General features: G+C 35.5%; 1 protein-coding gene across 9 annotated transcripts in view; it reads left to right on the top strand.

Moving 5' to 3' along the window:
* The window catches only part of PMS1 (PMS1 homolog 1, mismatch repair system component), a 98,190-nt gene that overhangs the window by 370 nt on the left and 71,237 nt on the right, over positions 1-26,583 (top strand). For 7 of the 9 annotated variants that reach the window (XR_010944339.1, XR_010944340.1, XM_067741214.1 and 4 more), the window contains exons 2-5: positions 486-601; positions 4,835-4,986; positions 7,859-8,041; positions 17,496-17,598. Coding sequence is in view for 7 of the 9 variants with exons in the window: in XM_067741214.1 (XP_067597315.1) it covers positions 4,855-4,986; positions 7,859-8,041; positions 17,496-17,598 (418 nt within the window). In the remaining 2 variants the exon portion in view is untranslated. The remainder of the gene's footprint in view (positions 1-485; positions 602-4,834; positions 4,987-7,858; positions 8,042-17,495; positions 17,599-26,583) is intronic. The other 2 variants (XM_067741211.1, XM_067741213.1) reach the window with 2 other exon arrangements.

Genomic DNA, 26,583 nt, shown 5'->3' with positions numbered 1-26,583 from the left:
GCCTTTGTTGCAGCCCATTCCTCAGATCCTTCTGGGTGCAGATCTTAAAGTTGTTGTTTGCCAGGAAGAAACTTTAACCCCTGACGGCCGTAACTCAGCCTGTCTAGAGTGTGAGTGAGGGGTTTTATAATATTGTAGGTTGTGGCATCATGCAAGTGGCAGAAGCAAACTTTTCGGTTAACCATGATTTTTACTGGTGTCATTCTGGGTCTGTCTACACGCTGAAGACAGGTACTTGTGTTATATGCTGAGGAAATGTGGGGTTTTTTTATTCATATTGCTGAAATAACTTACAATGGCTTTTCAAAATTGGTGTAAGAGAATGTTGACTGTATATACACATATATGTGTACATATATTGCATTTCTGATGGCCTTATAAAACCAATTAGGTTAGATTTATTACGTTTTTTTAAAAAATAATTATTTCATTGTGTGCTTCCTAAAGTTTATCTATGAGTTCTCTGATCTTTACTTCTTTTTTAGGTACACTGTTAGCCTGAACTGAATTTCCTGATCGTCAGCACTCTTTCAGTAGTGTTTGATTTACCTCTCAGCAAATATAGAAGACTGATTCCTGGCATTCTTAGACATTCTTTGCTGTGAGTCGTAAGCCTGATATCAACCCTTCCACTTTTCAAAAGATGCCGTTTGGTACACATACGGTGGAATGCTTGTTATGTTCCAGAGGTTGTGCTAGGGATATGAGATTAATATATCCTCAGAGAACTCTCAGCCAGGAGGAAGGGACAGAAATCCAATACTTAGAATAATCTGTGATGAGTTTGGGGTTAGAAATAAGGAAAAGGTGCTCTGGGAGTACAGAGGAAGGACTGCCTAATCTGTTGGGGCAGGGGTTGGAGCTGGTAAGAAAGGCTTCCTCGAGGAGGTGATACTTGAACTAAATCTAGAAGGATGGTGAGAAGTCATCAGTAGAGAAAGGAAACCTTATGAGCCAAGGAAGGAGTCAGTGCCATCACATTAAGAGAGACAAGTTGCATAGTATGACTGGCCTAGTGTGCATTTGGAGAAGAGTGGGATGAGATTAGAAAGACAGAGGTTCAATTGTAAGGAGTTTGGATTTAACATAGTTAGTAATTGGAAATATTTATAAAATTTTAAGTAGGATAGCAACATGATTAAATGTAAATTATAGAAAGAATCCTGTAGGTGGTTGAGATTCCAGGCAAGCTGTCAATTAGCTGGTTATTGCAATAGGTCAGGGGAAAATTGTTGAAGGGCTGAACAGAGGCAGTAGCCATAGGGATAGGGAGGAAAGAACTAGTTTGAGAAATATTTAGGTAGTAAGAGAGGCAGGAGTGGGTGGCAGGATGTAGAGAGTGAGGAGAATTTCAAGGATGACTCAAGGTTTCTAATTTTGCTTTGTGAGACTGGATGAGCATAGCCTTTGGAGTCAAACATGACAAAATATGCAGGTGTGCATCTGTCACTTAATAGTTGTGTGATCTTGGAACAAGCGATCAAGCTTTTAAATCCTGTTTGTGATAGAGGAATGACACTATACATAAGCTTGTTGTGAGGATTAACTGGAATAATTATATATATATATATTTAAGTAACTTATGTTAGCTGTTATTTTTATTATCAAATAAATATAGCAAGAAAGACACTTAATTAGAGAAAGATCTGATCTCTTTGGGACATGTTGAGTTTAGGGTGCCTTTCGGTCATCTAAATGATGATATTTAGAAAGTAGTTGGAAATAAGGCCCTGGATTCTAGAAAAAAGCCTGGTTAGGAGATACAAGTGATGAAGGGGATGATATGGAGTCCAGTTAAAATAGAATACATAAAGGGAAGGAGTTAAGGCAATGGTGACTTGATGGGAAGGAGGTCACTTTTCCTAATGTTTTACCTTGGCATGAGGTAGGTGCCGATAAAATTATTTTTCGTGGCCACTTCATTAATAATTATGAAGTACTCACCTTGAGTGAAGTACTCTGATTACTCTGTGTTGCATCCAGAAGCATATAATTCCGTGCATTTAGAGGTTGTATAGGTCAGGACAGGGGTGTGATAAGCAAGCCAAGTTCTTTCGGAATGGGAGGAAAGGGTCATTCCTGGCTGGGTGATCAGAAAGGACCATGTTACAAATGATATTGAAACCGGGTCTAGAATAATAAATAGTATTGCATTAGGAGAAAGTGGAGGTGCAAATAGGGTGGGATTGCTGGCAAAGGAAGATTGAAGATTTTGACTTGGTCACTAAGAACAGTGAGTTATTAAGAGAAATAGCAAAGTTAAGTGGGAGGTATGGAGGGCGGAACAAGAAGATAAGTTCTATTTTATAAACATTTTGAGGTAGTAGTGACACTGATTGTAAGAAATGTCTGTCTTAACTCGGGAAGAGAGAGATCACTGTTGAGATGTAGATTTAGATGTTATTCTATAACATCTAAGTTTATAGGGTTTTGGGTATATAAGAAGAGGGGAGAGGGATTAGGGAATGCCCATTTTTCTGGGAAGAGAGTGAAGAAAACACGAAGAGATCCAAGAGGTATTGATGGATGGTATAATCCTTGAGAATAGGCAGTATCATCAATGTCACATGCTTCAGGGATATCAAGGAATGTGAATCCTGAGAAAAGGATTTGATGATTTAAGATCTCATTGGTGAACTTGAAGAAAACAAAATCCTAACAGTGGTTGTGTAAGCTATTTTGCAAGGGTTTTGGAAGTGAGTTGGTGATAGGGAATTGGTGACGGTGAATACAGGTTACTTATTCAAGTTTGGCTTCATAAAGAAAGAAGATAATCATAGAGTTAATAAGGTTGAGGGAAGAATTTTTTGTTTTTGTTTTCAAGACCAAGAGGCCTGGAGGAGGGATGGGACTAGATAAAGAAACTAGGTGAAAGTGTTAGTTTAGAAGAAAGACATTGGTGTGAGACTGAGTGAAGAAGAACATGGGTAGAGGTGGAGACATTTTAAGAAACCAAAGGACACAGTATGGTGGAGGAGGTAAAGTGTGTGAAGATAGAGTTGATGCTGTGGTCTGCCTTGATCTCAGTAAACTAGAAGAGGGGGAAGATTGGGATGAAATTAGGGACTTGCTGGGGAGAAATAGAAGATTTTGGAAGAGAGATTATAGAGAATGAGACAAAGATGATGAGATTAATAAAGAGATTAATTAATCTCTGCAGAAGGAGGGAAGGTTGAGGTGAGGCTAGGTTTATACGCCAAAGCTTGCTTGATAAATGTTTTTCTTAGATCCCTGGGACTCTCAAACTAAGGAAGAAGACTTCTTAAACCCAAGCCTAACCTGATACCAAGCACTGGGTTAGCTCCTGTGGGGCTAGGAGTTAGAAGTGTGTTGGGGGGTGTGGTATTCATGTAGTTTGGAGGAACTCAATTTAGTCCAGAGATCCTGGGATTTTTTAGCATGTATATGCCAAGCACTATAATACGTTGTATACATTATCTTATTTACTTCTCACCACAACCATATGATATCATTATTATCTCTATTTTAGGTTAGGTGATTGAGTTTTAGAGTTTAATTTTAACTTCCTCAACATTATATAGCTATTAGTGTATAATAATAATTAGTGGCATATTTTTCCATTGTGTTAATCAGCTTTGCCTTGTACAAAGCAAAATATAGTTATGAATTGTGAACAGTTAACACCATTCAGAACTCAGTATATTGACTTCTTCCCAGAAATGCATCCCTTAAAATTTTATGTAATCATTGTAATGGCTATACTCCATTTCTTGCTCAGTTACTTATTCTTAAACTTTATGTGACTCTGCTTGTTTTATGTCTTAAGTTGCCTGAGAAAGAATCCTAAACAGAAACCTTTTTATTTGGTTTGGTTTGTCTTTGGCATTGTTGTTTCGTTTGGATCTAGATTCCATAGGATCAGATCATCATGTGAGCATGTAACTAGTCATGGTAAATTAAGGAAGTATCTAGGGCTCCTCCCCCTCCCCCCACCATTTTATTGTCAAATAAAATCATGACTCTAGAGGAATTGCATGTTGTCAAGCTAGTATTTTTTATTTGCCTGAAATCTTTTCTGAGTTAGGCATTAAGGTAGTTGCAAACCCCACTCCCTGCAAATTTTACATACGTGATTTCCATATGAAATTTTTTTGTTTCTTTGTTTGAAAAGGTTTCAGACAAAGGGTTTCATGGCTAAAACAATTACTGGCAGAGAGATTTTGGGTGTACAAGTTGGATCGGCATGTAAAGGACCTTGAATGCCAGCATATGGTTTGAGCTTTATCATAATTTGGCTTTGGGGAGCCACATGATTAGAAAGATGTTTTAGACACAGTAGTGCATAGGATAGTAATCTGATATGATATGTCTGAGTATGACTAGTTTAGATTAAGAGTAATTCTAGAGTCTGGATTTCCTAACTCTAAAAGAGCTCAATAATTGAAAGAGATACTGTAATTCATCAAAATGTGTAGATGACTAATGATGTTCAAGTGCAACTGCCATTAAGGCACATGACTGACATTATCTGCATAACAGTTGGCAGCACCATCTGGTGATTCCTAGCCAGACACATCATATATTACACTTATTGCACAATTATTCTTATCATTCTTTAATTAGTAACATAGTGTGATTTACCAACAAATTTCTCTGTGCCTTAGTCTTATAATATGGAGATGATAATGGCATCTATTTTAAAGGGTATTCGTAAGAAATAAATGATTTAATACTGTATGTGCTTAACAGTAGACCCTGACATACAGTGAGGCTCAATAAATATGTGTTGCTATTATTGCTGCTGTTGTTGCTATCAGTTCTGTTAGGAATGTTTAACAATTTTTATTTTTACAACTTATATTTTATTTTCTAGCTACTCTGCTAAAAGCTAGAATGAAACAGCTGCCGGCAGCAACAATTCGCCTCCTTTCCAGTTCTCAAATAATCACTTCAGTGGTCAGTGTCGTAAAAGAGCTCATTGAAAACTCCTTGGATGCTGGTGCCACAAGCATAGATGTTAAACTGGTGAGTGTCCCTGAGATGCTGCCAAGTACTTTTAAAGCAAAAAAGGGTTGGACAGATGTTTTCTCATTACAATTATTACCTTTCTTTTCTTTATATAACAGTAAATTATTCTTAGGACATTGAACCCTTTGTCCTGTTTAAGAGTAAATTCTTAAAAATAAGTTTTAATTTGGATCAGTGTTACAGTAACATTAAAGGAAATTATAAAGGAAAGATTATTCTAAAGGACTCTATCACATAAAACATGAAATTAGTTTCTCTGTATTTTCTAATACTTATCCTTGGTTATTTGTGTTTACTTGTTTTATATATTCTCATTTGCATTTTGTTTTTTCTACCTAATCTTATTTCAGAACGGTGTCCCTTGTTGCTTCATAGTTTTCACATTTTTAAATTTAAGTGCTACATATTAAATCATTTGAGTTAATAATGACTTATGACTCTTATTATGATTTATTACAATTAGTCTTCAGGTCTACCTCCCCTGTTATAAGTTACTAGCTCATGGAGGTAAGATCTATATTTTTTTGTGTCCTCTATACCTGCCCAGTATCTGATACATAAATGGTAAATAAATTTGAGTGAACGTAAGAATACATTTTTTTGTAATCTCCTAATTATCAGATATTCATATTATTTCTGGTATTATGGCATTAGAAAGACTACTGATATGAATATCTTTGTAGGAAAGAGACCTTCCCTTTTCATATACATATGCATATATTATATATATGTTACCCATTTGCTCCTTGTAAAAGCTCTATGAATTAGCTACTGCTATACTCATTTTATAAATAATTGAGGTTCTGAGAACTTTCCCAAAGTCATGTAAGTAGTAAGTACTGGAGCTGAGATTGCAATCCAGGTCTTTATGACTCTAAAACTCATTCAGGATCTTTCCTCTATGCCAGTGGTTTTCATAACATTTGGGTGCATCAGTAATTTTAGGGAGTCTGTTAAAACAGTTATTGGGCCGCAGAATCTCAGATTCTAGGTAGAGCCCCAACTTTGTGTTTCTAACAAGTTTCTGGTTGATGCTGAGAACCGCTGTTCTATAGTCTATCAAACCGCTACTTTGGTTTTAAATAATATAGTAAAAGCTTTATAAACATGAAAAAATTAAATTAAACCGAAAGAAAGACATTTTCTTTCTCTTAGACATTTTATGTAGTCAGTTCAGTCTGATTAGAATACAGTTGATAATACTTAAATAGGATTATATAATTATATCTGACAAATTTAACTTAAGAATCTTAGGCAGGCAAACATATGTCTTGTTCTCAAAGTTCTTGGAAGAAAAACATAGTTTTTAGAAATCGTTTTACAGAGCCAACAGAAGTCCTCTTTAAAAAGTAAATTAAAGTACACATTTTTATCCTGCTGCATATTTAAGTCTCTTGACATTTGCCAGTTCCTGCTTTGTAGAATTTTAGAATAAACAAGTCTGTTGCTTTACATAATAAGATCTGTTTTATTATAGTTTCACACAGTAATAACTGTTCTGACTAGGAATGTTTTCATAATTAGTAAATTAAACATGTAGATATTATTTTAAACATATAAACAGATCTTTGTGTTATTTTACTCAAGTGCCTGCAGTTCTTATTTATATTGAAAGATTTGCATTTCTATAATTATTTTTCTATAAAATGAAGCAGACAAGCTATTCCCAGAAAGATAATTTTTAGATCGAGGGAGAGATAAGAAACTAAATCTTAGGTGTCTCCCCCCAACACCTTTTATTTCTAATTTATCTAAAAAGTAATGATACAGTATATAATTCTAGGTTATTAAAAAGTATTATTTTTAAATAGCAGAGTCATTATAATTGTAGGAAGATTTTTTTTCCCTTTATAACATACATTTAAGGCCATAAACATAAACTTTGTGAAGTAAAGCTTATGATAGAAGCTTGCTACCAAATTTAGAATATGGTATTCATAGAAAATGTGATCACTCTAGGAATTTATGCTTTGTATTTGTTATGTATGCATATTTTTAGTATTAAATTACCAATATTAAGCTATGATTTGTTTTTTTCCCTCCATTTTCAAATTAAAAACTCTGAGATTGCCAGTTAGCTGTATTTTCTCAGCAGTCTGTTAGGTGACTATTTGCAGAAAGAAAATTAGAAAGCTATAATGTAGCAGATTTTTATTTATTTATGAAAGCAATAAGTAGTTCAGGGACAAAGTATTAAAAAATCAGATTGAATAATGATGATTGCTAGACTCTTGGTGGGTAGAACCAGCTGGTGTTTTTTGGTTTTTGTTTTTTTGGGGTTTTTTTTGCGGTATGTGGGCCTCTCACTGTTGTGGCCTCTGCCGTTGCGGAGAACGGGCTCTGGACGCGCAGGCTCAACGGCCATGGCTCACGGGCCCAGCCACTCCGCGGTATGTGGGATCCTCCCAGACCGGGGCATGAACCCCTGCATCAGCAGGTGGACTCTCAACCACTGCGCCACCAGGGAAGCCCCCAGGTGGTGTTTTTGATGGTGATGGTAATCTGTTTTATTTGAGAGATTATATATACAAAAGTGTATATAACTTAGAAGAATATTTCTGGGCAAGTTTAAACATAAATTTAAACATAAATACCTATCATACTGAAACAATTCTAGGGAACCTTGAAGATCATACTGATCTCCTTATTTTATAGTTGAATCTGAGTGCAGGGAAAATAAGGGACTTGCCCGTAGTACCATAGCTAGGAATTGGTAGAATTAAGAATTTAAACTCTTGCTTCTTAAATGTTAAGTTTCCATAAAAGATAGATAAATGACAAAACCATTTCACTTGTGTTACATTCTGTTTGTAAATGTGATAATAGTTTAATGTCCTTATATACTAAAAGTACTGTTTAACTTTCATAGGAGAACTATGGATTTGATAAGATTGAGGTGCGAGACAATGGTGAGGGTATCAAGGCTAATGATGCGCCCGTGATGGCAGTGAAGTACTATACCTCAAAAATAAGAGGTCATGAAGATCTTGAAAATTTGACAACTTACGGTTTTCGTGGAGAAGCCTTGGGGTCCATTTGTTGTGTAGCTGAGGTGAGGTAATTTGTATTGACTATTTTAGTGGTTTCGTAATAACACAATATTAGAATTAAGAGACAATTTACCCAGAATTTGGCAAAGAGTTTTTTTTTATTGCGTAAAATATACATTTTATTGTGTAAAATATACATAAAATTTACTATTTTAGTCATTTTTAAGTGTACAATTCAGTGGTATTAAATACATTGACATTGTTGTGTAGGCATCACCACCATCCATCTCCAGAACTTTTTCATCATCCCAAACTGAAACTATGCCCATTAAACAATAAACCTCTATTCTCCTTTCCCCTGTCCACAGGTAACTGGTAAGTATTCTGCTTTCTGTCTCTATGAATTTGACTGTTCTAGGTATGTCTTATAATTGAAATCATACACTGTCATTTTGTGTCTGGCCTATTTCACTCAGCATAACGTTTTTAAGATTCATACATGTTGTAACATGTATTAGAATTTCATTCTTCTTAAGGCTGAATGATACTCTTGTATCCATTCATCTGTCAATGGACATTTGGGTTGTTTCCACTATTTGGCTATTGTGAATAATGCTGCTGTGAATATTGGTGTACAGATGTCTGTTTGAGTCCTTGCTTTCACTTTTTTGGGTATATACCCAGAAGTGGAATAGCTGGATCAAATGGTCCAATAGTCCCCCCTTATCCATGGTTTTGCTTTCCATGGTTTCAGTTACCACAGTCAACCACTGTCGGAAAATATTAAGTGGAAAAATTCCACAAATAATTCATAAATTTTACATTGTGCACCATTCTGAGTAGCATGATGAAATTTTGTGCAGTTCTGCTCTGTCCTGCCTGGGACATGTATCATCCCTTTGTCTTGCATATCCACATTTTATATACTACCAGCCTGTTAGTCACTTTCTAGCCATCTGGGTTATCAGACCTGTCAAGGTATCATAGTGCTTGTGTTCAAAGGAACCCTTATTTTACTTAATAATGGCCCCAAAGTGCAAGAGCAGTGATGCCAGCAATTCAGGTATTCTCTTACTGTGCCTAATTTATAAATTAAACTTTGTCTTAGGTATGTATACATAGGAAAAAAAACATAGTATATATAGGGTTTGATACTATCTGCAGTTTCAGGCATCCATTGGGGGTCTTGAAAAATGTCTCCCGCAGTTAAAGGGGGACTACTATAATTCTGTTTAATTTTTTGAGGAATGGCAAAGAGTGTTTTTCAGTGGTAACATTTATAAGAGGAAAAAATGGTTTAGTGATCCACTGACTTGGAAAATTATTAAAATTAAACAGGTATCTTAACTATAAGCACTTCTCAGAGCCTTTACTGTACTAAAGTGCATTGTGAATCTCTGAGGTTGGTGGTTTATAGTACAGACATTTCCTGCACTTACTTGACTATGAAACTCTTTTATTGAGACACATATCACTGTTATACTGTTGTGCTGTGGAATGCACTCTGGAAATACTACTCTAGTCAATACAGATAACTGGATTGTGCTCTAGAGATGTGCATTGACTTGAGCTAAACCTTAGCTAGAACTTTGCTCTTCTGATTGCTAGATGTTTTCAATTTCTATGAACCCTTAAGTTCAGTGCCTGACCCACTCCATTGCATAGTACCAATTATACGTCACTGCCTCTGGCCTAAGTTACATAACTAGTTTGTGGCAAAGCCCATCTAGAACCTTGATCTCTTCATTTCCATGTATCTCAGTTATGTTTGATCACTAGTTTCTTTGTGCTGTACTGTTATTCTGTGTGTGTTAGGCTCTGTTTTATAGTGTGATAGTATCTGTGTGCCAGTGAGTGACATGGTAATTGTGAGGCTCTCTTTAGCTACCTACGTTTGCCCAGTGGCTGTGTATCCTTTCTTTTGTGCTTAGGCTGGCAGACCCTGTTTGGGTGAGCGTGCACAGGTGCAGTAAAATGATAGGACTTTATACGTATTGTCCCAGAAAAGTGGCAAGGACATGAGATATTGTTGCTATTTCTTTATCTATTTAGTAGCCTAGTCTCCCCAGCAGTGATATATTCTTCAGGCTTATTTTGGTTTTCCCTTGGCCCTTCTGCCTTTAGAATGCTGGCAAAGTGTAGATTTTCTGTTTTCTGTGGCAAGGGCCCCAGCTAGGTATTCACTTACTCTTTACTTCAGGACTCTGTAAGCTGATGCCTATGTAAGAAAGAAAAATTGTGGGTTGGGGAAGAGGTAGAGGTTAAAGTGGGAGGTTTTGCTATTCTGGCACAGAGGACTAAGGGCCCTTGCTTGTTAGAATCCAGATGTTCAGACATCACTAAAGAAGGAAAGACCTTGTCATTCGTTAAGTGCATTCTGCTTAATATCTCTATCCAAAATCTAGCACACCGTGTGCTTTCTCTATCTTTCTCAGCTCTTGCTTTATTTAGAGTTCACTGAGTCTCCAGATAGATTTTAGGGAAGAGCAACTAGAGGGTACAACTGGCCATTGCCCATTTTTATCCCCAGAGACTGTGTATGGGAACCTATAGCCCTAGAATCTTGTACAAAGAGTCTGTTTTTAAAATGGGGTGGGATTTGTACCAAGGAAGCTTTGAAGCTCCCAGTGCTAGTACTATTGTTGGAGTTCTCAGTGGCTATTTTAGAAATCATATGATTTGTTTGAGAATAAAAGTATTCGCTTTTTTAGCAGTCGTCCAAATTTGGCAGATAGTTATAGTTGTTAAGCCTTATTTTGGCAAGTATTGTTGAATAATACATTGTTCAGCGTTTCTGTATTTTCTATAAGATGTATATAATAACCTTTCAGAACTGAAGTTGGTCATTATCAACTTTGTCTGCTAGGTGGCAGTACTATACTTAGTCTTTTAAAATACATTGTACATCAGCCATGATTTCTCCAAATTTTCACTGTAGCTCTGATTTTAGATGGCAGTTTTGCAAGTCCTTATCCTGCAATACTCTATCTTGTTTTTTAATTTGATTACTTAAGCCCACTTGATATCTAGGTTTATCATTTTGCCTTGTTTTATTTTTGAAGCATTTGAATGCCTTAAGTATAAATATTTAAAATAATTTTGTTCATCAAAATCACAAAAGGAATAAAAAAATTGTCAAAGTATCACAATAATAGAAAACTATAAGCTTTAAAAAAATTATGTTCCGTTTACATATTGCAATGTCAAGTGTTTATCTTAGAAAATATTCCAGTATTTTGTGGACTCTCTTTTCTTGTAAGTCTTTGGGAAAATCACGCATAGATAAGTGTGTGTGTGTGTGTGTGTGTGTGTGTGTGTGTGTGTATTTATGTATGTATACTTCAGATCAAGATTTAGACCGTTATCAGCATCCCTGAAGTTTTCTGTCATGTCCGCTCCCATTTAGTACACCTCAAAGGTAATGGCTGTTCTGATCCCTATCAACATAGATTAGTCATACCTGTACTTGAACTTGATCTGAATGGAATCTTACAGTAAGTACTATTTTGTCACAGATTTTTTGATGATTTAGGTTTGATTGTTTCTTATACAGGGGCCTCTTGTATTAGTAGTGGACCCTTACCCGCCTCATACAGGGCAACCTGCCATCCAATGACTAGTTGATGCGGGGTTGTAAAGGCCTTATTCCAATCCAGAAGCAGCTCTGCCATGCTGTTTCTGCTCCAGAGTGCCCCCCTGGGGTCTGCCAAGGCCTTGTGACTATGGCACAGCTTCACTTCTCTTTCTGCCCTGCCCCCACAAGTGATCATCTCTGGAGCACTCCCCAGTGCTGGTCTCCATCTCAGTCTTTTATGGTTTAGTCTCCTTATCTTACTGATAAGGAAAACGAGGTCTTGTGAAGCCAAATGCCAGGTTTTCTCACCCCAACTTCAAAACACAGCCTAATAATCAGTCGGCTAATATTTCAGTATCTGCTGTATGCAGGGTTCTGTGCTAAGTAGTTTACTTCAGAGGAACTGTGCACAGTGAAGTAAATGGAATATGAAAATTGTGACCTGTTTAGAGACACATAATGTATCCATGGCAAAGCCAAAAATTCATTTACAATTTCATGCCTCTCAGTAATGAGTTTTCCACAGTAGGTCATGCTGCTTTCTTACTAGCATGGTTATAAAGGTATTTATAAGTTTAAAAATACCTCATATTGGGGCTTCCCTGGTGGCGCAGTGGTTGAGAGTCCTCCTGCTGATGCAGGGGATGCAGGTTCGTGCCCCGGTATGGGAGGATCCCACATGCCGCAGAGCGGCTGGGCCCGTGAGCCATGGCCGCTGGGCCTGCGCGTCCGGAGCCTGTGCTCCGCAACGGGAGAGGCCACAACAGTGAGAGGCCCGCGTACTGCAAAAAAACCCCCACAAAAAACCTCATATTAAAATAATAAATATACTCAGGCCCACAGTGCTCAATAGAGAGGTTATCAAGGGGTAGTCAAGTTAAAAATTGTATGGGAGGGTTCTGAATAGTATTTCAGAAACACAGAAAGTAATACCTGGTTGTTAAGGTCAATTACATTTAAAAATTAAAAATTGTTATTCAGCAAGGCAAATTAATGAGTGCTTTTTTGGGGAAAAAATTCAACTTTTTAAACAATATTCTTTACCATTCAGAAAGAATTGAAGTTTCAGGTATAGAAGTTGCATGTTTATTTTAAAGGCTCCAACTTATTTTGAAAATCTTTGGATAGAGATTGCAGTTACATAATAAAAATTAGTGATTTGGTCATTTTATCTGCCAAACTAACTGATGTAGATAATTTAAAGTCATACAGATGTAAATCATCTCAGACTCGGTAGATTGATAATATGCAATTGGGATATAGTTTTGTCACACTGCTAAACAGCCATCACCCAAAACTGTTGAAATTATTTTTTGTTAGATTATTTTAAAGATGTTAATAATTTTAATTATAAAAAGAAATTAAGTAGACTTTCAGCAAAATTGGGTGAAGAAATTTAAAATACGTCTAATTCTGTTTTTTTTATTTATACATTTTAAAAGAATGGGCAGTTTTCCTAATTTGTTAATTATAAAATGACTTCCAATCTTAAACAGTCCAAAAGAGTAAAAAAAAAAAAATTTATATCTACAGAGTGATCTATTGGTATTTAAAACTGGAATTACTGCTTCCATAATCTGTGATGAAGGTGTCAGTGACTGAAACAAATTGATACGGTTTTTTAAAAATTGTATCATCAAGCATAACTTCTCTTGAAATTTATTGTTGTTTGTGGAGCAATAATCTTGGGATATTTGTCAGTCTTCAGTGTTAAATTCCTGATACTAATTACTAAGCATACTGACCAGAATGAGCTAGAGATAGTGAAAATCCTGTTTTGACCTGTTCATAAAATTTTTTAAGAAGACTCTTTGTATATATTCTTCCTGTTACATAATAAAACACACAATAAAAGATTTTATTTCCTTTTAGGCTGATATTTTGTATACATTATATTAAAAATGATCTTTTTTTCTCCAAGGAAATGTATGAGAAACTCGTGTAAGTTTTTTGAAATAGATTTTAAATGGAGGCTAAATTACATCTCAGTTTTCAGAGGAATACAAAACAGTTTTGATTTGTTTTGTTTTCTTCAAATTAGAACACACTCTGGACGAAGATTCAGAAGCCTAATTATCATTTCCAAGAGTTTAAATAAGAGAGTTGGCCAAAGGCATAAAACAGGTTGACTTTTCCGAGAGCCAATTTTTTTTTAATCTATAAAGTGCAGATAATGATTTGAGAGTTAAATGAAATAATATGTATTAAAGTATCTAGAATATGGTCATGTGCCATGAAGATGAAAGTTATTTTTATTCTGGACTTGAATGTGAAAAGTAGCATGCGTCTGTATCACGTAAGGTGATGGCGTCATCAGGCTTGCTCATTCTCTTGTTGGTAAGCAGTATTTCACCTTAACTTTCAAAGTTTATGCAGACTCCTCAACATTTTCAGGAAATCCTTTCTAAAATTTAACCGCCATTCCTAGGTAAATTCCTTCTAATTCTCACCAATGGTCTTTATTCTGTAGCTTAAGTTCACTTTTTTTCTCTTGTTTTTCCTTGGGAAGAATTAGAAGAGTTGCCAGCCATCCTCATGCATAAAACTCATGTTTATTGATTCATTCATCCAAATTTTTTAAAGTGGTTATAATGTGCTATGTGTTATTTTGATCTATCAAGTTCATTATACATTTTGTGATGAGATGAAAAGGGATGTATAGATTTGTTTTTGTTTTATGTTACATTAAACCTCCATGGCTGAAGGGGGGCAGAATGAGAAGCTAAGTCATTCTGTTTTGAAGATGGGAGTTGGGGTGCCCTTATTTGTGGTTCCACATAGCGAAGATGGGAGTTGTGATGCCCTTATTTGTGGTTCCACATAGCTGTAAAAGAGTAGTAGAGGGAAGCCTCTAGCTTCATTCTGCTGTTTCCTACTTCCTGTTCCACAGTGTAGGATACCTCCTGTGTCCTTTAGAGCCATTGTGGTAGGGCTTTAATTAGAATAGGCACAAGATTTTTGAAACACTTGGTATATCCTGCTTCCTAAATAAATGCAGCCTTCTCACAAATAATAAAACTCTGCTGAAAGGAGAAAAGCCAGGGCCAAGATCTCCCTGTTGCTAGTCTCCCTCAGTGGACTATCTGGAGGAAGGCTCTGAAATCATAGTATAGTTATGCACAGGCAGGCAGGCATACTCACACAGAGAAAGAAAAAGACATTTCAGTGATCCATGCACAGTCCACATTTTAGCTGAATCATGAGGACCATTTACCTTAGTTTTCAGATTTGTGTTTTTGTGCCAAAGTATTTGTCCAAAAGTCAGCCAAAACAAAACAAAAAACCCCACAAAACTTTAATATGATTATCTTCAATGAATTTTTGTCAAGAGAGGATATTTTTTTCTCATGAATTGCTAGGATACATCCTAAGCTTTTCAATTTACTTTCTTTTTAAAACATTGAGAAAAATTGTACTTATCTAAAATTTAAATGCTTTTATGTAATTTTAACTTTTGTAATAGTACTATAATTTCTTGAAACTCAGTAACTGGACCAGACAGTCGGTTTTTAATAACTGATAACTGATATAACCTCTAAGGACTTCTAAAACTTCTTTTAAAATAAACCTCTCATTTTAAAATTATTTAAAATAAATTTATTTATTTCTTTTCTTGACACCACTAGATTCATTCACTGCCACAATTCCTCAATGTCTCTAGTAGGAAGCACCAGTAATAATTTGTAATATTGGAGATGCTCCTGATGGTGGAGTTGCTACAGATTCGAATGTGTTAGCTGCTTCACAGCTAACACATTCTGAACCTGTGCCTCATCCAAAAAAAGGTTTCCTGCCGAGGACACAGGGTCATATGATGAAATGAACTCTTGAAATACAATTTTTTGCTTTGAGGAACACTGTATTTCATGAATTTGTGAAACGTGCTTAGGCGTGTTATCTTTCACTGTCTTTTGAAGTGAATTGCAAAGCATTTCCTATCTAAATAAATTTCATAGTACCCTAAACATTCTAGTTTTTTAAAATTTGACATTGGAAAAAAATATTGTGTTCTCTTCTTTTTTTACCATAACATAAATGTTACATTATGACCACTAAGGTTCTATTTTGTTTTTTAGCACTTCAGTTTATCTTGGCTGGAGTATATTTATTATTCAGTAATGTGTTTAAAGGATGAACACGTTGATATCTGTAAAATGCCCTTAAGTAGTTAACACAAAAACCCATGTAACCTTATAAACTATTAGCATCATCTTCATCTTATCATCACCGTCCTCTTAAAATGATAGTGTAATCATTTATTCAGGACCATCTAGCAAGCCACTGGCAGGGTTAGTACTAGAACTCAGAGTTTCAGGGCTGCCTTTGCTCAGTGACACCAGCTTTAGGTCAGGTGGCTAGCTCTTTGGAGAATAGAAATAGAATTCAGTTGACCGTGGCATTTTGGAGAAGTGGTTGGTTAAATGTAGAATTGTTTTTAAAGGGACAATCATAGAGTAATTAAATTAGAAACAGGAAGGAAAATCTCTAGCAATTTCTGTCTTCTTTGTTTTAAACAAACTTTACTAGAGGAAATCACTGTTGGACACAATAGAGTTGGGATGTAGGTAGGAAGATTGAGATTGGTTATCAGGAAAACTTTTAAAATACAACTTTTGAACCATGGAATATATTTTTAGAAGAAGTAGAATAATCACTTAAGAGTATACAGAGGCTCACAACTTTGTTTCAGGTACAACTCTTTGAGGGAACAGTTTTGACGGAAATAGCAGCCTGCAGCAATGAGCCTCTAATAAGGATTTTATGGACGTCACCCTTAGACAGAACCTAATAGACTCTACTAGGACTGTAAGCTAGAGAAACCAAATTTTTTTTGTGGTGACTCTGGTTTTCCCTTCATGGTACCGACATGTTCCACAGAGCCATTTGGCCTACCAGAAATCAGGGCATGGTTAGGACTTGGTGACAGAACCATTAAATGTAGACCCAACTGGACCTGGATGAGTTCCAACAGTGGAGCTGTATATTTGTGGCTTCTTTCTAAATTATATAGATTTATTTTAAGCTAGCTCTGCTGAGTTCATGGATGGCTGAGAAAGATTGCTCCCAGTTTTGGATCAACATTACTCACTAGAAATGTGAGGAGGCTACCCTTTTCTGAATCCACCCTGCTTTTTTTTTGCCAGCATTCCCACTCCCCACCTATGGTATTTTCTGATAATGGAATGTTTTACTACTGTTATAGCATGTACACTTCTAGTAATCTCACAAAGTAGGTAAATAGAAAGCTGAGGGTGAGGATTGCTCAGAAGAGTTCAGACATTCTTAAAATTTATATTTCTATGACTGTAACATCTTAGGAAATATTTTCATGCTGAATGGAATCCTTTCTTACATGTTTTAATGCTAGTTTTTTAATTAATAAAAATTTTACATTTAAAACAATGAGTTCAAAGCTTGGGTTTAAGAAAAAACTGCACATAAATATACATATATGTATAATTTATTTATTTTTATTCTTTTGAACCATTAACTTGAAATAGAGAAGTGCAGTTTTATCAGAATATAAAGGAAGGAGGGAATGATCACTTTACAAAAGGATTTTTCACTTTGCCAACAAATTTATGGGAATTGTCTGTTAAAAAGCAAGCTTCCCTAATGCAGTTGATTTGATTTTACAGATATAAGTCATTTAATACATACAATACAAATAGCCATTTCAAGTATACTGATTTGTGTACGTTTTAATTAAAGTAAAATATTTGAAATAAAAATCGGTAATTTGCAACATAGAAAATGTAAGCTAGCCTATTGCTTATTAATGTAACTCTAAGGAATATTTCAAGAGAAATGGTTGTAAGACCTTATTAAGTAAAACTTCTATCAATCAAGGAAATATATAATTATTATTTTAAATCTAATTTTACAATAAGCCCACTGCAATAACTAAAATCATAATTTTATTAGAGTTTTTTTTATTCCAGGTTTTAATTACAACAAGGACTGCTGCTGATAATTTTAGCACCCAGTATGTTTTAGATGGCAGTGGCCACATAATTTCTCAAAAACCATCACATCTTGGTCAAGGTAAGAGAGAAGCTTTGTAGCATTCTTTGCCTTTTCTGTCTTGTTTGTTTTAAAAAAATTGTTTACTCCTTAAATTCAAGTGTATTGCTTTGGGTTTGTTTCTGATAAAGGCTGGTTAACTTCCAAGTGAACATTCAGTCTTACTTTACCTGCTAACCTTTTAAATACATAGAGTTGTCCTCAAGAGGAACTGTGTGAAAGACTTTGAGGGACAATATGGATTAGTTATTCTGTAAAACTCTTAAGAGCAGTTGTTTTACTATTGCTGGATTACTAGTGTCTTCTTTACATATGAAGGATAATATTTTCTTTAAATGCCTAAAACATTATTGATTTAGTAATCATGATAATAAACCGTCCTATCAAGATATTATGATTAAATAATTAATTTAAAATATACCTATTTATGGAAAACTTCAAACATATGTACAAGTAGATAGAATAGAGCAGTGGTCCCCAATGTTTTTGGCACCAGGGACTGGTTTTGTGGAAGACAGTTTTTTCACAGATGGGCATGGTGGTGGGGGTGGGGGTGAACTCGAGCATGGAGAGCGGCAGATGACACTTCGCTCACTCGCCCACCACTCACTTCCTGCTGTGCGGCCTGGTTCCTCATAGGCCGTGGACTGGTAGCGGTCCACGGCCTGGGAGTTGAGGACCCTGCAATGGAGTACCCATCACTCAGTTTCGATAGTTATCAACTCATTACTAATGTTTCATCTAATACTCTCAGCCACTTCCTTCCTTTCTATATTATTTGAAGCAAATAAATATATTATAAATTATATCGTATATAAATATAATAATATTCTATTTGTAAGTTCTCTTTTTTTTTACATTTTTTTTAACTTTAAAATTTTATTTATTTATTTATTAATTTTTTTGGCCACGCACACCACATGGCCTGTGGGATATTAGTTCCCCAACCATGGATTGAACCTACGCCCCCTGCATTGGAAGCGCAGAGTCTTAACCACAGGACTGCCAGGGAGGTTCTGTAATTTAGTTCTCTAGTGTTTTATACACTTATGTAATTTTAGTACGTTTTAATTGACATCTTATATTTTTAAGTTCCTCTACTACTTATTTACTTCTAAAGAAAAAAAATCTCTTCAGGCTTGAGTTTCACATATTTCCTTTAATCTTTTTCATGCTGCTAACTTCTGGTAATGGGATCTATAAATTTGAGAGAATATTAAAGATATGCCCTGTTTAGAGTCATGTGCAAAAGAATGATTAGATCTGAAAAGGGACTTCTGTTGTTGTTGGGGGTTTGTTTTTGTTATTTGTCCTTCCAATTTTGTTGTAAGTTCATTTAAAATTTTTGGGTTCCTCATTGTAATTTATCAAAGCATTATATATATATTTTTAAACATCTTTATTGGAGTATAATTGCTTTACATTGTTGTGTTAGTTTCTGCTGTATAACAAAGTGAATCAGCTATACATATACTTATATCCCCATATCCCCTCCCTCTTGCGTCTGCCTCCCCCCCTCCCTATCCCACCCCTCTAGGTGGTCACAAAGCACTGAGCTGATCTCCCTGTCAAAGCACTATATGTTTTTCTGTGGTTTCTTCCCTCCAGTTTTCATGTTAAACTATTGGATTTATTTTATTGTCAAATGACTTCTCTTTGTCTTCATTGAAATTTATTTGCTTGTATCTTAATACTGATACCAAATTTTCTCATCCTTTCTCTTATTTTATAAATCTTCAAATTAGTTACTTATTACTTTTGCCCATTAAGAATTATTTTTGCATCTACATAAAGAGTTAATAGGGCTTCCCTGGTGGTGCAGTGGTTGAGAGTCCGTCTGCCGATGCAGGGGATGCGGGTTCGTGCCCCGGTCCGGGAAGATCCCACATGCCGCAGAGCGACTAGGCCCGTGAACCATGTCCACTGAGCCTGTGCTTATGGAGCCTGTGCTCCGCAACAGGAGAGGCCACAACAGTGAGAGGCCCGTGTACTGCAAAAAAAAAAATAAAGAGTTAATAGGAATTCTTAAGAAAACACACTTTTTTCTCATTTATTCAGTTAATAAAAATGAGCTCAAGTCTAATAGTGATTTAATTTGATGTATTATATTGTACATGTTTTAATTAAAAGTAATAGATTGTGATTTTTTTTCTTTTTTATGTACTGAAGATAAAGACAAGGAGAAGGCATTTTTTAATATTGTCCCTATTCAGAAATGCTCTGACCCCAGTTCTTGAGAGTTGAGATTAAGAAACCATTAGGAGATATTTGAGTGGCTAGCCTATGGAGTACTTTGAAGTAATCTAGTCACCTTATAAAACTTAATTGTATTTATTTTTATCTTGGTAGTAGCCAGTCTAATCTGGATGGCCAGTGGCTCTGCATCACTCATACTTCTCATGCTTTTCTGTATCCATTTCCATGGGAACTATGAAATAACAATCCTTAAATATGGTATCCTTCTGATCTTTGCCCAGTCGCTTATTGATTTTTTTTTTCTTGCTGACATGAGTCTTCTCTACTTTAGTGAGACCACATAAGCATATTAAGAAATTTCTACAGTCAGTAAATGAACCTTATTTTCTTTAGCATATTCCTTTTATCTTAAGAAACTACCCACTTAGAAGGTCAACATTTGCGAAACCAGTCACTGCCTTTCATAACTCACTTTTTTCCCCCAATTACAGCTGGTTGCCTAGGAAAACAACAAAAAGTCAAACTCTTAGTTTCTTATTGCTCTATGTAGACATATAAAAATCCACAAGCACTTTCAAAAGTTTTTTACATTTATATTGCCTTAGTGCTGATAGTTTTTGAGTGATTGAATCACAGACTCACATTTCACCACCTGTCATTTAAATATTTTCTGTGTAACATAAAACTACAGTACAACCATCCTAATTAATACCTGTGCATTTAGGGTTCTTGTAGATTAATTTCTGCTGTGGTGTGAATATACTTGCTTAGCAGTTACTCCTCATATCATCTGATAGGATGATGACACCTGTAGATAGCCTAACTGTAGATGCAGGGACAACTTACGACAGAATCTTTCTTAGGCATTGGAAAATCCATTACCCCTTTAAAACATGTTTTAAAATGTTTAAGAATAGTTTTACTAGAGATTCCAGTTCTGTTTTTTCCAGATGTAGGTATTTGTTTTATGGATTAATTTAATCATTTAAAATGATTTATGTGTTTAATAGAATGTCATTTTAAATTACCCTTCTGTTCAGTTCTAAGACGTTTTTAAAATTAACAAGAAATGTAAAAATAAACTTCTAGCTTTTAAATTCTTTTACCAAGAACTCTGACTAAATTATTTGTTTTGGCCGTATCTTTTTTCTGTCATCGCTTCTATTCTCTTTACCCTAGATAATCAGCATTAAGCTTTCTAAGTTGATTTACCCTCCTGGACAAATTCTTTTAACACCTCCTAGTACTTCTGCCTTAGGAATTTCTCAGATATCAAAAGTAGTATATTTAAAGTACTGTGATCAGGGTATATCCTTTCCCTACTCTTATTAGAGTTATTAGAGTAATGCATCATGTTCTTTGTAAATCCCTGCTATGTGTGATTGTGCAGGTGTTTAAGGATTTTTTTTTTCATGTTGAGAATGGAACTTTATTCATTAAATAGTTTAAGAAAACTCTGATACAGTCAAGCAATCATACCTCTTTACATTAGGAATATAAATAGCTGCTTTTATAAATGGCATAACATAGAGTCATGTAAAAATATAACAGAGAGCATATTACAGACTGCAGTTTAATTCTGGTGTTTATAGAATGTGCTAAAGTTAGAGAGCTGAGCAGTTCTCTTGTAAAACATGATAGTATACTAGGGCCTCCTCCCTATTGGCCAGTATTACTTGGTACTTTTTTTAAGGATATACATTTCATTTGGAATCAGCAGAGTTTTCCATCATTAAGTTTTATTTGAACATATATATAATTCTTGGCTTACTGGTAATTCTCAGTTTGTTCAGAGAAAACAGTTTTAGCTGTTGAAGCAATAATTTATCAATTAATATAGGGATTAGGTACAGTGTGGTCTTGGATGCAGAGATATATTTAAAAGCCAACATACATCTTTTCCTTTCATGAACACATATTTTGCCCTACTGATTTCTGCCTACCTTCCTTCCCACCATCTGTCCACAGCTACAGTGTATGTCATTATATTTGCACAGGCTAGTGGAGAACACAGGTGAGTGAAAGGAATTCACAGACGAGTGGAGAACACAGATGAGTAAACAGGCAATGACAGTAAAAAGAAGCCACCAGCTGCCTAGAGGAAGGTGAGCGAATTTTTCAGAAAAGATAACATTTGAGTTTGAAAATGGTAGTAAGGAGGGGTGAGAGCATAACCTTTCAATAAGAGAAGAATGATGGCTCTAGAAGATTTCGGGAGACCATTGCTCTCTGTGTAACAATGAGGGGGAAAAACACATAAGTTAAAATCTTGTATTTTTTAAAACTCATTGGAGAACTGTGTCACAAAGAAATTAAATGAACCAAGTTTAAGAGGAAGATGACCCTTCTTAGGTGCACCTAGGCACAAAGAGATTGGTGGCTGCTTGTATCCCTGAGAGCATTAACTGAGCCTGGAGGCATAGGCATGCAAAGGAGCAAGCCTCCTATAGACAAGGGATCTTTTATGGCCCTAGGAGAAACCAGCTGAACTTTATTAGCCACATGTGAGCTGACATGACAGATTGGAGGATAGGATCCTCAAACACAGAGCTAGTTCACCCAAGAAGCCAAATCTCATCAGGACTTTTGCTGAGTAAGCAGTGGTGAAGAAAGTTGGGACTGAGCTAGAGAGAGAAATATCTTAAAGTCTTACAGTACTTAGATCCCGAAGCCTTGCTAGAGGCAGAGAGAGACCCGATTCCATCCTCAAGACATTTGAAACCAGAAGTGAACTGGAACTAAATAAAGGGGCAACTCAGCTCCAACCCAGATGAACTCCTCTAATTATATATTGAAGAGCTCTATTCTTCACTCTAGCTGTTTGATGAGAAAGTGAAGTACGTTCACTGGGGGAAAATATCTATTTCAACATCTATCTGATGAAAATAAAAGTATTGAGAGACATGAAGAAAGGAAAGTGAGGTTCATAGTCAAGAGAAAAAATAGTTGATATAAGCAAACTTGCAGATGTTTGAATTAGGGACAAGAACTTTTAAAACTACTGTTAAAGAATTTAGAGGAAAAGATGGTCAATTGGTAAAAGGTGGAGAATATCAGCAGAGAAATGGAATTCTAAAAAAGAACCTAATGAAAATTCTAGAACTAAAAAATGTACCACTAAAAATAATACAAAGAAGTATAGCTAAAAAGCCAATAAAGTAGTTAAACTGGTATACTAAGCATGACATAGCAAAGTTCTGTGAGAATGTTGGGAGGTAGTAGATGCAGGAGATTAGGTAAGAAAATGGTAACTTGGATATTAGGTTATGATGGGCCTGTTTTATCATGGTAAGGAGTTTGTACCCTTTCTTGCAACCAGTGATGAGCCCCTGAAACTTTTTAGGTAGAGGATGGATATCATGCTATTTAAAAAAATTAACCAGTAAGACATTATAACTCCTACCGTAATTTATGTCTTACTGGAAGAGATGTTATCCTGAACTAAGGTTTGAGGAGAAGGAAGGAACTTGACATAAATTTGAGAGATATTTTGGGGATAGAATGGATAGGGCTAGGTGACTTAAGCAATATTGGTAGTAAGAGGTAGAGGAAATCTAGAGTACCTGCTTTTAGAAACTGTTGGATGTCAGTGTTATGTGAGAAAGGGAGGATAGATGTAGTATCAGACTCAAGAAGAAAGATTATGAGTTCAGGTCTGTGTGTGGTGATTTGAGGTATCTTTGGGATATCCAGGTAATAATTTTGAATAAGCATCTGTATATAACTTGAGTGTTATAGGTCTAAGATATATATCTTAATTATAAGATGCATGTTTTGACATCTCTGAAAACAGGTTGTGGCTTATAATAAATGGCTTCCTCAAATCCTTTTTGGACAAGCAGTTTTGTGCATTGTTTGTAATTTGTGTGTTGATTTCAGGAATAAACAACAATTTTGTATTTTCTTTCTGAAGCAACAAATGCTTTATGAGACCTAAAAAGAGAAAATAGCCACAAGTGAAAAAAGCTGCGTTAAATGCAAAAGGATTGCTGTCACATGCCAAGCATTGAAATTGAAGACACCAGAGGAAATTGCCTTATCCATGGGACTAGTTGAAAGTAATATCAAAGCATGAAAGTCTGGTGTGACTAGTTCTGTTTTGCATGGGACTGTTGTTAAGGCATTGTAGCATACTTTAATTGGCCTGTTTTATCTTCTTTAGAGTTTCATAACAGTATGGTGTTTCTTACAGTTTTGATGAAAAGAATCATTGGCATATGAAAGGCAGTTGAAGCTGTTGGAGTGGAGGAAAAATCTAGGGAGAATGTAGCGTGAGATGAGCAGAAGGCATAAGAGGTTTCAGAACAGGGTGTGATGTGAATTCTTTTGTGAGTGTGACCTCTGTTTAGCAATGGAGGCAGAGTGCATACTTGTTCTGCGTGCATTCCTTGATCTGTCAACTTTACCTCAGAACTTAACAGTAGCTTTTTTACTTCCCTAAGGCAGAGAATACCAGCACCACGGTGTTACTAGTGAGGAATACTGTGGTGTTCCTAGGACTTTTGTTCTTTGGTGGAAGTGACATGTACATTTAGGCCAAGAAAATACCCTACATAAAAATGGAGGGAGGCCAAAAAAGAAAACCATTTTAAATTGTTAGTACAGTCATCCCTCAGTATCCGATTGGTTCCAGGGCCCCCTGCGAATACCAAAATTCCCAGATGTTCAAGTCCTTTATATAAAATGGTGTAGTAGTTGCATATAACCTACATGCATCCTCCCATATATTTTAAATCATCTCTAAATTACTTATAATACCTAATACATTGTAAATGCTATGTAAATTGTTGCCATTGCACGCAGCAAATTCAAGTTTTGCTTTTTGGAACTTTTTGGATTTTTTTTTTCCCCAACTATTTTGGATCTGTGGTTGGTTGAATCCGCTGATGCAGAACCCACTGATATGGAAGGCTAACTGTGATATGCTAATGAAGCACCTAATCAAGAGAAAAAAAGCAGAAAAACATCAGGTGTGAGCAAAGTAGAAATACAGCTTTTCCTTTGGTCCTATTCCACAAAGATCTTTTTTTCCCTAACCTTGTTTTCTTTGTTTTTTTCTTTTATAGTAAATTCCCTTCCAAAAATTATAAAAATACAATGTGTGCTTCTTTAACTACAGAAACAATTTAAACAAAGTTTCTACCTACTACCTTATTTATTTTATTTTCTTTCTTCAGTGCATTCATTCATTTGTTCAAAAATTCTTAGTTAATTGCCCACAGCTTATTAGTCATTGTTTGAAGTGCTGGGGATTTAATGGCAAACATGGTAGACACTTACTTGCTCTCATGCTCCTTGTATTCTAAAAGAAGAGGCAGACACAAGTTTTTTCAAATATTGATCATTTCTAGGAAGAAATAAAACGTGATTTAACTTTGGGAGCAACAGCCTTTGATAGGGCATTCAGGAATGGATTCTCTAAAGAGGTGTTACTTAGATTGAGACTGAAGGTTGATAAAGGAGTTAGCTATGCAAAGGGTAGGGGATAGAACATGTGCAAAAGCCCTCAGGTGGAAAGAAATCTGATGCGCTGAAATAACAGAAGGAAGGACATTGAGAGGAAAGAAGATATCCATAGTGAAGGTTATATAGGACCCTGTAAGCTTTATCCCTCTTTATTCCTAACTCTTTTCTCCAGTTATTACCCAATGTAAGAATCATTTAAAACATTGAGTTCCAAGCTATTGGTAGGATTTCCCCAACATGATATTTCTTACATTTTATAAATCTTTATTTAACAATTATATTGTAAATGCCAGCTACATTACCATCTTCTGTTTACATTCAGGTCTTAAGATTCTTTGATCACCAAGTTTATTTTCTTCTCTTATTGTGAAATCTCTTGTTTTGATATAATTGTCGCTTGTTTAGTGTTCATCCTCCACTGTTTTCATCATATATACTTTGGTTGATATACTTTCAAATCCTTGCAGGTCCCAAACTGTCTACATTTTGTCCATATACATATCATATCTTGATGTAAGTTTCTTAATTACACCTAAGTAGTTTGAGGTTGTCTTCTGTTATAGATAACAAATTTGATGCAAGTCTTTCCTCATAAGGAACTTATGCTTTCTGAAGGTTTGGAAAACCTTTCCGTTCTCCTTAAAATTTAGGACTTACAGTGGAATGTGGTGTCTTTTTTTTTTTTTTAATTCCTACTTGTAATGCTCTAAGCTCTTGAAACCTGCACTCAAGCCTTTAACTCAAGAAGATTTTCTTCTATTACTTATTTAATTACATCTGCATTTGTTTCTTTTTCTCTTCCTGGAACTCCTGATTTTATGCTAGGCTTCTAAGTCTTATATTTCCCTCTTGATTGTCATTTCTTTGTGTTTTTGCCATTTCTTATGAGCAGTAGGTCAAAAGTTGACCTTTGCAGCAACTTTCAGGTTTTTTGATTCCAATTCACAGTAAGAAATACATTTTACATAGCAACCCAGTTTATACAAATCTAATCAAAACAAAAATTCTTAATGCAATATATACACTTACTATGTGTGATGCATTCTATTTTTGTTCTCGTTCAGTCTATTTGTATTTTAGTTTTTCTTGTTTGTTTGTTTTTAATGCTAGTTGCTGTATACTGAATCAGTGATTCGCAACCAAGGGCAATTTCCTACCCCCACCAGGAGGCATTTGACATTTTCTGGAGACATTTTTGATTGTCACAACTGGATTGGGTGCCGACTGCATCTAGTAGGTAGAGGCCCAGGGATGCAGCTACACATCTTGAAATGCACCAGTCAGCCCCCACAGTAAATGTTTGAGAAACCATACACTAAATTGTTTTTTTGACTTTTCAGTGCT

Source organism: Pseudorca crassidens, chromosome 6, assembly GCF_039906515.1.
Source record: "Pseudorca crassidens isolate mPseCra1 chromosome 6, mPseCra1.hap1, whole genome shotgun sequence".
Classification (NCBI taxonomy): domain Eukaryota; kingdom Metazoa; phylum Chordata; class Mammalia; order Artiodactyla; family Delphinidae; genus Pseudorca; species Pseudorca crassidens.
The sequence above is the reverse complement of the archived record's forward strand: the minus strand, read 5'-3'. Positions and strand labels throughout refer to the sequence as shown.